The sequence below is a fragment of the Ambystoma mexicanum genome, chromosome 3q (assembly GCF_040938575.1).
Source record: "Ambystoma mexicanum isolate Mex_15411 chromosome 3q, UKY_AmexF1_1, whole genome shotgun sequence".
Classification (NCBI taxonomy): domain Eukaryota; kingdom Metazoa; phylum Chordata; class Amphibia; order Caudata; family Ambystomatidae; genus Ambystoma; species Ambystoma mexicanum.
The window spans coordinates 833,583,045-833,602,043 of record NC_090926.1 but is presented as its reverse complement, the minus strand read 5'-3'; the positions used below and the strand labels follow the sequence as shown (position 1 = coordinate 833,602,043).

The 18,999-nt window shown below is 42.3% G+C and overlaps 1 protein-coding gene across 2 annotated transcripts in view; it reads right to left on the bottom strand.

Moving 5' to 3' along the window:
• Window positions 1–18,999, bottom strand: part of TOM1L1 (target of myb1 like 1 membrane trafficking protein) — a 1,067,055-nt gene that overhangs the window by 218,992 nt on the left and 829,064 nt on the right. For both annotated transcript variants that reach the window (XM_069654924.1, XM_069654925.1), the window contains one exon: window positions 9,355–9,451. In XM_069654924.1, coding sequence (XP_069511025.1) covers window positions 9,355–9,451 — 97 coding nt within the window. The remainder of the gene's footprint in view (window positions 1–9,354; window positions 9,452–18,999) is intronic.

Genomic DNA, 18,999 nt, shown 5'->3' with positions numbered 1-18,999 from the left:
GTTTCTGTCCTATGATTGTGGATCTTCAATATCTATTTTGTCCCTCTGGATCACTTGACGTCTTTGTTTTGTTCTCATTTCCAGTGTTATGTTAATGACACACACCTTTCCTTAAACTTCCCTAAACTAATTTCTTCTTCTTGTTTTTTAACCCTGATTGTTTGACCGTCCTCGAGGCATTGTGTGCTGCTAACAATCTCTTTCTCAATGCTAGTAAGACGGAGATCTTTCTTATTGTCACACTTGTGCCTGTTTTTCTCCTTCCTCCTGGCCACCCACTTTGAATCCTCTGCTCGCACCATCCTGTGATGCCAAAAACCTTGGGGGTCCTCTTTAAGTTCTCCCTCTCCTTTAAGCCTGCTTTCAGCTTCACCTGCTTATAGGCATTCTACTGTTTCTCATCTTCCCCCAGAAGCTCAATGTCTCTAGAGCCCTGGTCCTCTGTAGTCTGGACTACTGCAACAGCCTCTTCCTTAACCTCCCCCTTTGTTGTCTATACCCCCATCGGCTAATCAAGAACAGTGCTGCAAGGCTTATCCTTGGCCTCAAGCCCAGGGATCGTATCGCTGCAGCACTAAAATGTGTACATTGGCTCCTGGTGGCTGAACAAATGAAATTCATCCTCTGGATCATTGATAAGGCTTTCTGGGGCCTGGGACTACAATATCTCCAAATTTGTTTCCCTGAATACTGCCCTGGTGGAGCTTTCCACTTCTGTAACTCCATTCTCTGCTTGTCAAACGCTTTTTGAGTCAGAGAGTGGGAGACATGTCTCTCTCTTTGGCTGGTGCCTCTGTTTGGATCAGCCTTCCTGCTCCTCTTATACTTCAGCTGGACTTCCTTAAGTTTTGGAAACTTTTAAAAACTCTGCTTTCCTTTCCCTGTTTTACTTAATTCTTTCTCTGCTAACTCATACCACTGCCACTGAGACTGGTGGCCTGGTCCCTCATGGACCTCACAGATTCCAGGCCCTCTATCTAGTCGACAGCAGTACACCCCCTGCAACGCTTCTTCAGTACTGCCCTTGTGGGTCTACAGCCTGGAGGCTGTGTACCCTACCCGTGGGACTCCTCTGCCCCAGCAGTTCGCCAGTGGCCTCCCACCTTGGCATCTCTTGGTGATTTCCTTCTGGGCTCCTATCAGCACTTGGCAATCCCTACTCCCATTTCCATTCATGCACTTCTCTCACTGCACAATTGTTTGAAAGCAGGCAATGAGGGAGTTTTACAAACAAAACAGTAAAATGGGTAGAGGCGCTGTCTTGTGCAATGGTGTGCATGTGCAATCTGTTTTTTTCTAATGATGCATGGCCTGGAGAGGGGACTGCAGAGACCTCAGATAGTCATGAAGGCCCATGGGTTATGGTCCTCATTGTATGCTAGAGAAAAGTATTTGGGACAGAAAATTGTTTCTGTGCTTTTTTCTTTTTCTGTAGTAAAACATTGTCCAAAGCATAGTAGAAAATGCTAACGGCAATGTTGGAGAATCGTATTGAGTCTAACAACTTTACTGAAAAATGTAAATTTGATGGATTGTATAAGCTTATTTTGTTTAATTCTATTTTTTTAACTGTCAAAGGTGTTTCCTAAAGGAACTTTTTTTTGGTGTTTTTTATTTGAATTTTTTATTTTTTTTTTATTTTTGCAGGGGAGGCCAGGAAGTAAGGTGGGGAGATTTTGGGCTTGCGTTAAATCTAAGGAAGGGCACAGTATTCCGCAGGCTCCTTAATTACAGCCTCAAAAGCACTTTGAAAGTGCTCCCTCCAGCAGAGTGGTGTGTTGCAGTATATACAGAGTACTATTGTCTTGGAAATATATGGATTACAGCCTCTTTTATGGCTTGCAAGATAGCTTTTGGGATTTTGTGCCCCACGGGAGTAGTCTGTGTGCTGGCAGTATTAGTTGAGGAAGATGAGGTAAAGGAAGATATCCAACTACCTTCCATCTTGGTGGTTGGATTTGGTGTGGGGCGCATGGAGGTGGTCCCATAGGAGTACTGCTCAGGTTTTCTACTCAGCGCATTTAACCCTGGTAGCCTTAGCTTTTGGTACACCCCCAATGGTGGTAAAGAACCGCTGCACCCATGATCCTCTCTGGGTGCTGAAGGTAGGCATTTCCTCTACCTCATTTTCCTGGTCCTTTTGACTCTTTTCTGCATCATTGCGTTTTTCCGTTGTCTTGGCCCTAGATGGTGGTGGTGTTGGTGGTGGTGGCTTCTGGGGTGGCGGAATGGCCATGGCTGATTCAATTTGTGAGGTTAAATAGCAGTTGTGCTAATATTCTTCCAAGCATGTGTTCTCTTCCAGGAGTTGTGCTCGGGTACATTTTCAGCTTGAAACTTCCTAGATCAGCTGAAAAACCAGCTTCAAACTGTTTTTGAAGCACGTTCATGAAGCACAAACCCATTCATGTGACACTTTCCGGCAAACAGAAAACAGTGTAAAAAGTATTTTCCCCGCTTTTGAATGTTGCTAATTGCTAATTGCTCCATTAATTCCTTAAGCTCAGTATCTAGATGTGTTACAGATTTTGAGAGTTCTTCAATGGTTAATAATTCAATCTAATGAGCATTTATTCAGAATGTGCCCCCATCTTTTTAAAATTCAGGGTTATCTTTGCATAGTGTTGGTCGTAAGTACACTCTCAAACCCCTTGGGATTCTCTGTGCTCGATAATAATGAGCAAGAGTGGTTGCATGTAGTTTCAGTGATATCTCTCTCCTGATAAGTTTCTCTAGTTGGAATATCATGCCATCAGGATTGGCTGCTGTTGGCATGCTTGTATCTATGGCCCTCATTACAACTCAGGAGTTAAGGGTTTAACGGCACCGTCGGCGCCGTTAACCCTTAACGCCTGATTACAAGTGTCCCTTTGCGGGTTGGTGTTTAACGCCTGCTTTTAGCAGGCGTTAAAAATCCAACCCGCAAAGGGACTTTGGAGCTAATTACGGCACCGTAATTTACGGTGCCGTAATTAGCGCCTTCCCCATTCCCATTATGTCCTATGGGGGCAAAAATGGGAATGGGGAAGGGCAAATGGTGAATGGGGAATTACCGCCCCACTCACCTTGGAATGGGGCGGTAATTCCGCCATCCACCATGGCGGAATCGTAACCTTAGCGGCATGGACCATGGTGCTAATAGCACCATGGTCCTCCGCCAAGGTTGTCATGAGGACCTATATCTTTAATTAGTCCTAAGATATCGGTAGCTTCTGTGAGAAGCAAGAGTGTGTCTCACCCACTAGTCCCCACGGATCTCTATCTCAGGTGGCCAGAGCTTGTCCATCACCTTTGGATCCAACGGTTGGGGTGGACCAGTGTGGGAGGATCACCTGTGTGAGGTGTTTTTGGGGAGTGGGAGTGAAGCAGCCGATGGTAAGATGCAGTATTCCCCCCTTTTATGTTCATCTACCCATCCTATTTTTTAGGATACGCTGAGGTCCTAACTGCCCCTCCTTTTTTACACAAACACTGGGCCGAGGAAGAGGTTGACTGAGAGTAACAAGACTATCTCTGATACATCGTACTGGACTCGTCCTGTTAATCGGGTCAGGCGAAGTCAGACAATTGACTTCAAGTGTATACCCCTGATACCAATTAGCTCGGCCTCACACAGATAAAAGGCAACACTTAAAAAAAACACTCTGAGCAAGGCAGAACATGAAAATGAGCAGAACTTCTGGGGTGAAGGCAAACCTGCTGGAGCAGATCGATGGACCAAGGGACGAGAGCAGCGGGCCGAAAAACCCCAAGTTTTCCCTATTGGAGTTTGATGCCTGCGACAGGCTGCAAAAGATACGTGGAGAAGCCAAATCCCACGAGTGAAGGCTGCATTGTGTTTTAAGGATGCCAGCGACCCTCCCGGGTGAACGGCAGAGTTGGGGATGCGAGGTCAGGCCTGTGGTGTTAACCTTGACTCATGAATTAAAAATCGCAAAACCAAGCAAAAGACGCACACAAACAGTGAGTTGGCAAGCGACGTGAGAGACTGGTGTGTGTGGATGAGACACAAGGAAAGGCAGACCTATAAATGAACTTTTGAAGTAAAGACAGCTGTGAACTTAGCGATAATAAGTAACAGAGTGGTCCGACGAAAGGAAGTAGACTACTCGAAAGTCTCTGTGAAAGGTACATTGTTTGAAGCGATAAAGTGAATGAACAGCAAAAGTTAAATACAGAAGATTAATTCCCATAGGAGGGGAAAGTGAAAGTTAAACTGTGAACTTTGAGTCGAAGTGGTCCTGTGGTGGTCTATAACGAAAGCCACACACGTTTGACATCCAAAAGTGGTCCCAGCCTGATTGAGGGAGACCCGAAGTATAATAAGCTTGGGGAAGGGAGCCCCCTTGCAAGTTTGTGTTGAACTTTGTTGTGAAAGATCTGAGCCCGACAGAGGGGGATCCACGTGAATTTTGTTTGTGAAAGATCTCAGCATGACAGAGGGGAACCGGCGTGCGGTCTGAGCCTGACAGAGGTGGACCTATGTGAGATGTATGGTGAAAGGCCTAAGCCAGCCAGAGGGGGACCTTTGTGAACTCTTTGGTTAAAACTTGAATTTTGAAATCAAGAAAAGAGACTTTGACGTGGAATACCAGGCGGGCCACAATCCACGTTTTGACCTATTTGTTGTGTTGAAAGCTGCCTACAGGAACCGCCCTACTCCATGAGGTCTAACGGAGGGAGGAGAGCTAGTTCAACCACAGTTATTTATTTGAACACTGATTTTTCCTTTTGCATACATTTCTCGTTACAGGGCGAAGTAGGAGTTCCTCCAGCCCCAACAATTTCAATAAAGGTTTAACAAATTGTACCCATTGTGTCATTGTCGTACTTGTGATACCATGCCTTCCCTACACTTCATTCTCATCAAACGTGTGTTTTTCAGTGACCGAGTTTATTTTGGGAAAAGACATATCACAATTTATATGTTGGGTGCTGCCTAGGCTTGTGTGTCTCTCCCTCTTTCAAAGGGAAAATATACAATATTAATTCCTCTTATTTTGGGACTTCTGCTTGGGAGCCTTTCTGTGATATGCACCACTGACCAGAATGCTTTAATTAGCCAGAACTGTACTTGATATGTGTTGATATCTCAACTTGACAAATTCTTATTGAACTAAGATACACAATGTACACCAGATTGAGAGTCTAGACAAACACTTTTTTCATAATAGTTGCAATCATGAGACAGCTTGTTGTGAGAGGATAGTCAGAAATGTGTTAAATTGCATTAAACAACGGGTCTCATGACATTTTGGCATATACTTATGTCCAGATAGAACCATGTAGGTATACTTGGGATACCTGAATGTACTAAGTGGAAATGCATTAGTGGTTACATACAACCGAAAGTTAGTGGTACACAAATTGAGTCCAATAAATGAACCTAGATACTTGTATGCACCGAGTGGAAATCTGTTAGCATTCCACATAAAGTGGGATCTGCAGAAGTTGTCTAAATATAATTGTGTGACCACATAAGAAATTCTCTGTGAAGAATACACTGTGGTGATCTTACCTGAAAAAGTCTTTATTATTACACATACCCATATCTGGATATACTTTTAATACCTGAGATTTCATCGTCTATGATTACATTTCGTTTTTGAAATTAGAGTTTGACTTACATCATGATGAGAACTATTATGACAATAGACTAGTCCGATACCCATAGGATGTGCCTCCATATGGATATCTGTAATACATGGGTTGGAACATTTCAAACCTGTTTTTTTCATCATTTAAAATGGTACATGTTACCATATGACAATAACCACTGAGGATCCATCCTCCATAATGGATTAGATTTTTAGACAAAATGTAATCTTGAAGTTTAGCTACTGGGTGTTCCAGACATTATGCATCTAACAATATACATTGACATCATGATGCCAAACAGCATTACGTTGGAATACTAGTATGCTAACACTTGTGATGATGTTTTCCGCATTCCGTATGGATAAACAAACTTGGCATTATCGGGTTACGTGATAAAGTCATTGGAAAAAATAACGACCATTTTAGAAACTGCCCAAAATCTGTTTTGAGCAGGAAGTGCATGCATCCAGTGTCACAGGGCAGGAGAGACACATCAGATTGTTGAAACCGAAGTGTTTTTTTAAACTTTTTTGATACCGCACTGTGTTATTTCAGTAGCCACATTAAGCACTAAATGAGTGCCTTTATCCACAGGTCCACATGAATGACTGGATTGTGTAAAAAATCTTTTGAAAAATCTGGTGGGAAAGCCAGAATACATCTAAGAACTATATGGAATGCAGGTTTTGCCCATTAGGGTAAGCCATTTATTAAACAACTTATATAAAGCATTAGTGTTTGTGCTTTAGACAAGATGTATACCCTGAATTCAGACCTAACGGATACCATGTTATCTGTTGTCTTCATCTAGATTGAATTGCCGAACATTTTTGAGGCAGACACTTTTCCACAAGGAAGCTCCAGACACAGCTTCCAGATCGGATACCCTCCATTTAAGGTGAGGATAGAATAGAATAGTCAATTAGTGATTAATAGAAGGCAATATTAGGTATGAACATCTATTACAATTTTGTTTAAATGATCAGGCAGTGCTGCACCTATGGAACATAACCTAAGACCTCAGCATTTCAGAATACAATAATATGAAATGGCATTTATAATGTGCCTATACACAATTGTTTCAAGGCGCGACGAGGCAAGGGAGGGGGAACAGAGGGAAGACAGAGACAATGATCTTACTAGGCCAGGCGACATTGAGATTGCGCAGGTGCAGAGGAGGGTGGAAGGGGAGAAGTGCGGGGGGAAAGAGGGAGGGTGAAGTGCAGTAGATAGGATAAACAGTAAAATAAAAACAATAAATAAAAAGTGCGGCCATCTGGTGGCAAGTGTAAGGGTAAGTGAAGACATCAGGTGTCAAGTGCTGGTAGGGGGCTGTAGGGATACAGAAACAGTCCCCCGAGTGCAAGGGTTTCCAGGGAGGGAGTGCAGATGTGCAACTGGCGGGAAGAGGACCTGGGCCTGAGATCAGAGGGTAGCCAGGTGAACAGTGCAGTTTCAGTTTCAGTCAGGAGATCAGCAGAGGAGAGAAGGAGCTAAGAGGAAGGTCTTGAGGTGCTTCCGGAACCGGAGATGGTTCAGAGAGGCAGGGAGGCTGTTCCAGAAGAAGGCCCAGCCGAAGAAAGAGATCTACCACCAACTTGTTGCTTGGAGAAGCGACTGACCTGGAGGGGGATGAGCGAAGAGCTCGAGAAGGAAGATATTTAGGAAGAGAGAGTTGCAGGTATTGAGGCCGCAGGCCCCAGAAGGTCTTGTGGACAAAGCAGAAGGTTTTGAACTTAATCCTCGCCGCCACTGGAACCAGTGCAGAGAATTCAATCCTGGAGAGATACGATCCCTGGGCTTGCAGTCCTGTTTTGGATGAGTTGCAGAGGGCAGAGAGTAGAGGCAGACAGATTTAGAAAGAGGGTGTTGCAGTAGTCCAGCCTAGAACCAGAGCTCTGGAGACAGTGAGCTTCTGGGGGACGGAGAGGAAAGGAAGAATACCTCTGAGGAGGTGCAGTTCGTAGTGTGATTTCTTAGAGACGTCAGAGATGTGAGAAGAGAAGGAGAGTATGGAGCCTCACAGGTGGGAGCGGGAAGAGGGCCTAGAGATGCCGGCCAGAGAGTGACAGGAAAGGAGAGAGCAGGTGTGCCAATGAGGAGAATCTCGTTCTTACTGGCATTAAGGCAGAGATCATTGGTGGCACACCACTCCCGGATAGTAGACAGTCAGAGATGAGAGACAGAGAAGAGGTGACGGAAGGGAGCCTGAATATGAGCTGAGTGTCATCCACATAGCACTGAAAGTTGGGGCAGAGAGAGGCAATGCGGTGGGCAAGAAGTGCCAGTGATTGGTTGAACAGCCAGGGGGAGAGGTTAGACACCTGGGGAACACCACAGGTAGAGGTAGAGATAGAGATAGATGAGAGGAAGGACCCAAGTTGGACCTGGGAGGGCCAATCGGAGAGGAAAGAAGTAAGCCAATCCAGGGCCTGATCGGTGATACCGAGGTTATCACGGATACGGTTGAGCAGGATGGCATGGTTGACCGTGTCAAAGGCAGAAGAGAGATCAGTAAGATGAGGACACAGGGGGTGTTGGAATCGAGGTTGGAGAGCAGGTCTTCATGGATGTTCAGGAGAGCAGTTTCTGTGCTTCTGGCAGCTCTGAAGCCAGACAGATGGTCATGGAGACAACCAACAGATTGAATGTGAAGATTAAGCTGGGAGATGGCCAGCTTTTCAAGCAGTTTGCCCAGAAAAGGAGTGATGGAGATTGGGCAAGGTTAGCTGTGCAGGATGGGTTGGCAGAGGTTTTCTTAACAAGTGGGCACATCCGGGAGTGCTTCAGGGAGGAAGGGAAGATTCCAGTGGCAACGGAATGATTTCAGAAGTCATCCAGAGGAGGAGCCAGGGTTTCAATGTGGTCCTTGATGGTTTTGGGGGAACAGGGGTGAACCTGTTTTGACAAGAGTTTCATAGATCAGACCTGTCTAGAAACCTTATCTGGGGAGAACAGGGGAAAGGCACAGAAGGAGGAAGGAGAGGTGGCTGAAGAAGGGCCAAAGGAAGAGCAGGGAGTAGAGGGAGGAGGGATAGAGGGAGAGAGAGTATGTCCTGAATTTTCGTGATGAAATGAGATGCCAAGGCTGTGCAGAGGGCCTGGGAGTGGACAGGTGAGGTTGAGACTATAGCAGGATTGGCCAGGTCCTTGCAGATTTCTAAGAGTTTGGCTGAGTTGTTAGATGCCACAGAGATGCAGGCTTGGATGTGGGCTCTCTTCTTGGTGTGGACAGAGAGCCAGTATTGCCTTTGGAGCAGGCAGCAGGCCAGTTTGTCAGAGGATGTACCGGAAGCACGCCATTTCTTCTCAGTCACCCTCCACATGCATTTAAGGTCTGAGTCGCACGGGTGCAACGGAACACACAGTAGTACAGAATAGGACAGGCCAACACAGGAAAAATTGGTGAAAGCGGACCTAGATGAGGGAGGAACATAAGGAGAAATACAGGCAGTGTAAGCAAAAACAGCAAAAGCAGGCCAAGATGAGGAAAGAATAAAGGAGAAATACAGCCAATGTAAGTAAAACAGGGCAGTCAGTGAGGAAAAACAACAGCAATGAAGAGAGATGACCTAAGTAGGAGAGGAGACGGCAGAAACAGGACAGTAGGACAAGCAGTGATCAGGGCAGTCCAGGCAGAGCAGAGGGCGTGTGGGAGCAGTGATTATAGGGGGAGGGTGGCGCGAGGAAGTGCGCAGAACATGCAGTTGGGGAGTTTACATTTTAATCACAGCTTCAAGTGACCAGAACACTTACGGAGTTGTTCCATTGGCTCCAAGCATTAGTAAGCCCAGCTGGGGGTACAGGAAAGGTTTTGTTGTGACAGTGTCAGAAGCACTCATGTCTCTCAAATCTGTAACACAAAATATCTGTAGTTTTGGAAAAGTATTTTTATGCATCGTTTGTATTAATATATACAATCCTGCATGCTTACATTGTCCTTGTTGGACTTCATCGAAAAAAATCTATAATACAATTCGATTGAACTGAAGAGTGGAGAAGTGAAGACAACTTTAGTTTTGGTCATACATTTTATATTAATACCAGGGCTGTCTTGGGTGGATGATTTTCTAGCAAAACGGAATCTTCTGCTTTTCTTTAGAAATGTGCTAACATGCTAACTGTCCTATGCTTGACTGCTCCTGCTTTAGCATAAGGTAAGGTTCCATAGCGCTCTTACACTCACCTTGTTCACATGTGCACATTCCCTACCATTGCTTCTCATTTGAACAGTTATCTCATACTTCGCAATAATAACTAAATACATACACAATTAATATAATTTTCATTGCAGTACCTGCTAGGAGGTAGCTTTACTGTAGATCTCGGAGGTTGACAGGTTTCTGTCCAGACAAGTAAAGCTAACAGGTATCAATGTGAGCACTCTCTATTTAGTTACTCTTATGCAGCAGTATGGCCTACAAGTTTCAGAGCACCTTTACATCTGTCAGTATTTGTCCAAATATAATCAATAGAAATTATCGTGAAAATCTGTAAAACAAAATGTGTTTACTAATTTTGAACAATGTAGTTCATTTAACACAGATACAATAGCAAACATCAGAAGTACGTCACATATAGGGCCTCATTACGACTCAGGCGGTAAGAGGTTTACGGCGGCGTAAACAGCGCCGACCCTTACCGCCTGATTCCGAGGTCCCTTAGCGCCATGGAGGTTTTAACACCTGCTTTTAGCAGGTGTTAAAATCCATGGCGCTAAGGGACCTTGATGTTAATTATGCCACCGTAATTTACGGTGGCGTAATTGACGCCTTCCCCACTCCCATTATGCCCTATGGGGCAAAAATGGGAATGGGGAAGGGTAAATGGGGATTGGGGACTTACCGCCCACGCCAACCTCGGAATGGGGCGGTAAATCCGCCAACCACCATGGCGTAAACGTAGTTTACGCCATGGTGGTAAAGGTACGACCCAGGCGGTAACTTACCGCCTGGGTCGTAATGAGGCACATAGTCTGTTGGCCTAACATGCACTCTCCTGAATACAAATCAGTTTAATTTTACCTTCAAAATAATGGCTTTGTGGCATCACTTGAATCATGCGAAGTACTCTGTATTGTTTTACAGTATAGCCCGCATGCCACAAATGGCTGTATTCAACATCAAACTCCCCGTCGCTTCTAAAGTTCAGGAAAGAGCTCAGGACACTCCTCTTCAATCACTTGCTCCTCCCTTTCACCAAGGGCCACACATCCTCCACTCGCCACCCTACCTGTTACTTGATGATCTGCTCCCCACTGTTTCCTCCCATGGTTGCTTGTACATTCCTTCCTACCAAACTATCCGCCCTCCCCTGTTTCTTTGCTTCCCTCGCCATGTTCTTCCCCAAGGATTTTAAAGTGCTGTGTTACTTCCCAGAGCTAGGGTTGCACTCAATAATACCCTAATAATAATAATAATAATAATAATAATAATAATAATAATAATAATAATAATGTAGTAATACTACCACTGGTGGTAAGTACAACGTATAGCCAGAAGTAAAATAGCGTCAATTGCTGAGAGAAAAACGAGCAAAAGGAATCTAAAGTCGGCTCTCCTTATTTACCACCAGTGGGAAATGCATCACCGCATGCAATTACAATCACAGTAAAACAGGACATCTTAAAACAGAGGTCATTACCACCTAAAATAAGATCTGTTCTGAATTGTTCTTTAAAATCCTCTTCTCCATGACCAGCTTTTGTATTGTAAAGTGACTGAGGCATTATTACCCATGGTGGGGCTAACCCGGCCGGTAAAGGACCAGCACCCAACTGAATGGTCAGGGTGAAACGATGGTCCTTCAACACGGGTGGTGGTGGAATTACCGACAGAGTAAATCCATTGCTGAAGATAATAGTGGCATTAATACCCACAGTGTGTAAATGTACCTTCCTCCCTGAAATGGCGCTGGAGGATCAAAGGCTTTTGGGCAGTGCATGGGTTGCAGTGGGTATGTGGGTTGAAATGGTGTCAAGGGTGAGGGTGAGGGGCAAGCAGCACTTAATCTGTCCAGGACAGCGGTCTTACAGACCTATACGGTCACAAATTGCCATGTTTTATGACAAGCGCAATGACAACGTTTACCTGAAAGGTAACCTCAAGAGGCAGGTAACACAATGTTTGCACCTCTACGCAAAATTGATTAATTGCACTTTGAATACATGATTAGTGGATTTTTCTTCCAAAATTACTGCTCTGGGATAGTTACTGTTACCACATGCAGTTATTCTGGGAATGTGCCTCATTATTTAAAATTATTGAATGTGTGATTTCCATGCAATACTGATTGTGGTAATTCCAACAGACCTTTGGTAAGGTAGATGCTAAAAATAAAAGGGATTTTCAAATAGTGCATGTTCTTACGATTATGTCCATTCACATAGTAAAATCCCTTCCACTGGTTCTGATTTTTTGATCATTATGTTTATTCAGTAACAATGTTCCATCATACACACCTTTACAACAACATACACATAAAATCATTGTCGTGATGATACAAGCAATCACATTTTGCACATAAATAGATTAATACATTGCAGTAAAAGTTACTCAAGCATTCGAATTAAAATAATAAACCATCAAAAAAACATCCATAAGGTAGAATCATACTCATTTGCAAGGATCACTGCAGTCATAAAATAGAGGTAAAAATAAATAGAACTATCATTATCAAACTACCCCGACCATTAAGGTTTCTGTTTCATCCCTTCTGAATTTCCAAAGTTATCAGTCATCCTTGAATCCTGACAACAGTTAACTTTTTAAATGGGAAGCAACTACCCTACTAAGCATGGTCGGATGGATCAAATAGTGCTCCACATTTATTTATTTTTTTTATTTATTTTTTTTATTTGTTGTTTTTCGATATAAAATATCTTTACAACAATTCTTAATATTATTATTTCATGAGTTTACAAAGTTTTTTTTAAAAAACAACATACTACCCTTAAAACATCAGAACAAGGATAAAAGTAAGTCCATAACCGTGGTGTTTTGCTAAAGTAAAAGGAAGAACCATATTTACAATCTAAATACAATAATAAACAAGACATCATCACATTATCGCACCTCCACCAATTGCGGGCTATATACTGAGTTTGGCTCAATCATTTCTCCATTGAAATAACATGATTTTGGTACATTCATTCATCCATTGGATTCACTAAGATCGTGTTAACTAATCACAATGGACGTTCGCTGCTCCATTTATGCCCGAATTTTTACACTTTAAATTCTTATCAATTTCATGCAACAATTGTGTTAGATCGATGATCATAGACATTCGATACATACATTGTATCCAGAACATTTCACTTTGGTAGGCTGTTGTTACATTTTGATATTTCAACAAGTTGGTTTGCCGTGCTTTTGCAAAGAAGACGCAATGTATGACAAGATGTTTTAAAGTTTCTTTTTGAGAATTACTACAAAATCTACATCCTTCCTCTTCTAAATCGGAACCGTTGTGCCATTTCTTAATACGCTCTAAAGTTGGAAGTAAGTTGAATTTGAACCTCATATATATATATGCCCAATCATATTGTATTAGTTTTACCTTTACAACCTGAGGACGTTTTATTAGATCTTCTCTTTCCATAAATAATTGTTCAAGGTTTTCATCACACCTTTTCCCTTCGTCTGCTACCGAAGCCGGATTACCCTTTTTTAGCATTTTACCAAGATCTTCATAAAGGGAATTTGACAAAGGGTCCAGGATTTTTGCATGAGACGCAAGCTTGCGCCATAGATGTTTGGTAGCTAAGGATGTCAGTCCCAATTCATGTATAATAATCGAATTTGGTAATGACAAATGTAAAACTTTCTTCCATATTTTTCCTTGGATTTTGTTTAATATAGAACCAATTTCCAAGTAGCACAAGTCTAGGCCATATATGATAATTGCTTCTACTTTAAGCTTATAAAAATCGATCAATGGAATCATGGAGAAATTACACATTTTTGAGTAAATTAATTTCATTTGTGCTATCAATGGCATCGCTTTAATTGAGATTTCTTTATGCCATTTATCAATTGAATCAGAGTTGTTCAGATTATACCCCAAATAAATCATGCCTAGAGCACGTGGAATCAAAAGACCCTTTATTTTCCACTGGTATCTTACAATCTTTCATTTATTTGAGAATACCAAAATATGTGATTTATTCGGGTTTAGCTGGAGGTTGCGATTCTCGCAAAATTCCACTAGACGTTCAAGTTTGTTTTGCAGCCCAAACGGAGTAAGATCAAACATTATCAAATCATCCGCAAAAGCTAGCCAATCCAAGCAAAGATCCCCTAGTTTGATCGCAAAATAGTTACACATTGACCAAATTGAAGCTATTTCAGATAAATACAGGTTGAACAATGTGGCCGCAAGGTTACAGCCTTGCTTTACGCCTATATAGGTAAAAATGGGTGGTGTTAACGAGCCTTCCTTATCGATCTTAATCCTGTAACTTGTGTTGGAATGCAGCATTATGATCATAGCTATCAAGTGCGGTGGAAATATGAATGTCCTGCATCCTTTGCCACAACTGTTCAATCCCCAAGGACATATAGAGGGAAGATTTATAGCCAGATTCAGGGTTTTTAACCCACAGAATTTCTGTGGCATAGCATATTTGGATTCATAGATTTTGCACCATACTTCTCCGCTTACTACAGAGCAAAGATCCGGTTTTCCTTTCAATAGTAGGTCCTTCAATATTGCCCAAATTTCCCTAGAGTTTTTACCAATTAGGTTCTGGATCATTTTTTGGTTGGTTTCGATAAATGAGCCAATCTTCAACTGTTTGACATCATTTCTATAGATTGTAAGAATTTTTTTTTTTCTCGGCTGCATAACCCCCTATATTGATGGATGATTTCAACAGTTTACGAATTTCGATATTTTTTTGTTTTTTCCTTAATGCAATTTCTGTATTAAAACTCTTCTTGCAATTGAACTTTTTAGCAGTTGAGCATTTCTCCACCAAGGTGTCAAGATGGCCACGTATCATTCCAACATTTATTTTTTCCCATGCGGTAAGATCAAAATTGGACAACGTTTCAACGTTAGTTTTTACCATGTCTTTGTTAACCAGATAATTTAGCTGCCTATATAAACTAGCATTCCACCTGATGGAAAGTGCCTTGCGATCGATCTCCAACAATGACAATACAGGCTTAGCTTCATACATTGGTAGACTACACTTAAACAGACACTCCAAGATGCAATGATCGCTTAAATGCGATTGAATAATATTTGTAGCAAATTCAGCCAGTGAGTTCGAAATTACTAGTAATCTATTGTTGTGCGTTTTCTACCACGAGCCCAGGGGTATGCGTTCTCTTTTTGTGCAAAAGGCACAACTTTCAATTCCCAGTCGCTCAAAAAGGTCCTCCATATTTGTCCCCTTTCAAGAGCCAATGTTTCATGATGGGATGCTATATCTGATTTCAACATTATTTCGTTAAGATTTGAGTTAAAATCGCCACCCATAATGATCTGTGCATTTGGAGCGTCGGTTGCTACTTGTAAAATAACATAGTTTACTTTTTCGATAATAGAGTCTAAGGTTATTATCGCTGGGTTCCAATACAGCGCAACTATAATCAGCTGAGAAAGCACCCTAGCCTTGGATGTCAATTCCACCTCCAATATATCTGAAGATGAATAGATTTGCAGCAGTTTAGAATAATATAAATGTCTCACCAGGATCGCAAGGCCGCCATAAGGACGGTCTTGAGTACCTTTTATCGCATGAGAACAAAAAGCTACATAACCTTCTAGATAAATATCTTGGGTTGCCATGGTTTCCTGCAAGATGATTATTGCTGGTGATTGTTCAACCAGTGTATTCTGAAACCATTTCTCAAGATTATTAAAACCACAGCAATTCCAAGAATTTATAACCACTGCATCATTTTATTGATTATCTTTAACTGGCATATTGCCTATTAGAGTTTTCATCAGTGGTTCGAGCCGTACCAGGCTTGTCGCAATTTGCGCGACAGATTCAGATTGCAATCTGATTTTTTCATGCACGGTTGCAAATTGGTTATCACGTTCTTTAATGTAAACATTGTTATGAGACGCAGATGTCTGGTATGCAACAAACAGTGTGGCATTTTCCAGTGAGTTAAACAGTGATAACTCATAACCAAGCAATTGGAAATCCTGTGTATGTTTCCATATTAGCGCAGCAATAATAGTGTTCTGGTATTTACATAACATATGACCATTTGAGGTATATGGTAAACAAACCCAGTCTGTGTCGTTAGACACTAAGTTGCGCAATGCAGGTATTTGGTGGAAAACTTTCATCAATGATGTACGATTTAAGTTGGGTTTGTCTTCCTTCGTTGGATCCAACGTCCATCCCATTACCAATTTCATTTCGGGCCCCAAGGTATTATAAAATGACCATTTATCCTCACACTCTCCGTCAAGGGAAGGGGTTGGTAATGTAGACTGCCAATTTTGCTGTATATCTGGGGCTCCCTTCATGGATTGGGACTTGGTAAAGTCAGAATCCTGAGTGCCTACAACTTCATTCGCTGCTTGACTAATCATATTGTGAGTATTTCTGTCCGGCACAGCATTCACAATATAGCAGTCAGCACTGATATCTGCAATATTTTGTGGTTTTTGGACTAGGTCAATTATTTTTTTGTCTATTTTTTCGAAAAAGCGCTGTAGCTGTGTATAAGGATAGGTGATAATAACGCATTATCATCTTTTATGTTTGCAACATTAGATTTTAATATCTCATCTGGTGTATTTTTTTTGCGCTCTCCTCAATACTCGAGGAAGCAAGTTTTTTTTACCTGGTATCGGTTATACCCAAAACAGTCTGACTTTCGATGTTAAGTTGCATTATATCAATGTTGTTATCCTCCTTAATAACGCTTTTGTTATTCTTTTTTTGCTGTTTGTGATTTTTTTCATTCTGCTTTTCCAATATCTCAGAGTTTTTTTTTTTTTTTCTTTGTTATGATTCATCTTGGGCCCTGCTTGCGTTAATGGATTTTGGAAGCTTGCATTTTTTTGTCTTTTCAAAGCTTTAGTATGTAATTTTTTAGCTTTTCGGGACATAAAAAATGTGCTGTGAGTACCATTTCCTCCTTCAGTTGAATCGCCAATACATTCCTGACCACTCTGCATGATCTCCGAGTTCAAATCAATCAGATCCGTAAGCACAGAAGGACTATCAGGGATATGTATAACTGAAGTTAGTATTGGCACTTCTATTTTATTAAGTACCTCTGACATCCTCTCCGGAGGCATTAGGTTTGCAGCAAGGACAATCTTCTCTAACGCCAATATTCTTTCATTGTTTCAGTTTCGCTATCTCCACATATGGTGGAAGCTGATTTGCTGTTGCAATCTTTACATCGGTTGTTGTGTTTGTTTCAGTAGGATCATTCAACTCCACATACTCAGTTTGGGAGGCTGAAGATTTCATGTTATGTGAATTCCCAGCTTTAATCTCCATTGCTATTGCTTCCAACTTTTGAGTATGGAAGCGTTTCTCGCTCAAGTGTTGCTTGGCCCAAAATACAAGGCATTTTTCCTGAGCCATCAAAAAACCCTCTATTTTACACAATCTTGAATTGATTTCCGATGTTGCTAGGCTCAGAGCACCAATCGCTCCATGCGTAAATTCGCGCCCCTTGTCTAGTAAATTCAGTATCCTAGTCAAGACGGGAAAGTTCTGTAATTCTTGAGGATTTAAATCCACTAGAGTCTCTTGCAGTGGAAATAGCGGAAATGATGAATTTGGTTGGCGAGATTTTCCTAAATTATTTTTTGCTGGTATAGGATCGCAACCCAGTACTGGTGAATGTGGATAATTTATATCAGAGGGGTTGTATTGACTCTCATGAGCAGGTGAGCTGGCAGAATGTTTAAGGTCCCGGGCCCCCATCCTCCTTTACTCTTTTGCATTTCTTTTAATTGGTTTAAATGTTCTGCTATAGCTGCATGAAAGTGAACTTGTTCCCTAAGGCCCCTTGACTCAGCAGCAGGTGTTGAGGGCCCATTCGATAGGCGCGTTCTACTATGGAGTTCAGCTAGAACAGCTGGCGCAACCAACGAAATATCAATAGATAGCATATTCTCGTCATCATTTACCGCTCCCAATATTGAGCTATCAGTAATGGGTACATTATGTATTAGCTTAAGTGGGTAGATTGTACTTCCATGCACATCCCTATGAATTTGGGCCACTACGTTTATTTCATTTTCAGTTTCCACGGTTGTAACTTTTTCTGATTCTAACAGAGGTGAAATGGGCACATTTATATTCACTGGTGGCTTTAAGTAAGGGCTAATACTCGGTTTCTCAATTATGCCCTTTCCCTTTTTCCTAATTTGATTTACTGTTTTGTGGATGGACTCCTCATCTGACATATTGCCTTCAAATAAAGTTGAAGGGGAACCGTTAAGGTATCTCTTACCATTTCGCAATTTCTTAACCATTTTAAGGCACAAACACCACCAAGCTCTACCTGGTCAAAACAATGCTTACCACCTGGTGTGCAGCCAACTTCTCAATGTGAACAGAAACAAACTCCCCAAAGAGCAGTCTCGCGCACCCCGCGCCGTGCACCGCGAACAGCGAACAGTACCTGTCCGGTACTTGGTGCGCGGCGCGGATGCACGAGACTGCATGTATTTGTGGTCACAGGGAGCGTGACTCGTCAGAGGGGGGCGTGTCCACCACAACAGGAAGGACCTTGGAGTCAGGCACGCTGGTGCACCCGTGAAGGACGTCCTCCTGGGAATGTTTGAGCACTGTAGCGAGTCCGTGGAAGTCAACAGGCGGAAAGAGCCGCGATCGCAAATCCAATGGAAAAGAACTACGAGGCAGCGGCAGCAAACAGTACTTGTCCGGTCCACATTCACTGGTAACACGTTTTCTAACCTAGGATAACCATGAAATGTTGTGCACACCCTTATTTTCTTGGATATGAGTGATTAGGGATTGTTTCAAAACAGCTTTGGGGTTACTCCACATCCTAAGCCAATACAATACTGGTTCCAGTAGCATATAATCTTTTAGATACGGCATGCCCAGTTTGAGGTGGACACCATAGTTTGGGGCAGTTTGAGTGAGGGCATTCACTTCTCCCTCTCTGCTGCTTGCCCCACGTTTGTGCTCTGTCCACAGTGCACAACACACAAGAAAATGCATACATCTGTTAAACCGACATAAGCCTGCCAGCTAGTGAGCCCTAATAGTTTCAAATAATAGGTCTGTTTTCATTTCGCAATTTACTAAAACAATTATATTATATTACGGGAAATAGCTGACCTTTACCGGTAGAAAAAAACGCACTGGTCAGGAGTCAAACTGTGATTGTAAGCATGACAGACACTCTCTCCTATGATTAAGCTGTCAACACGGGTAGT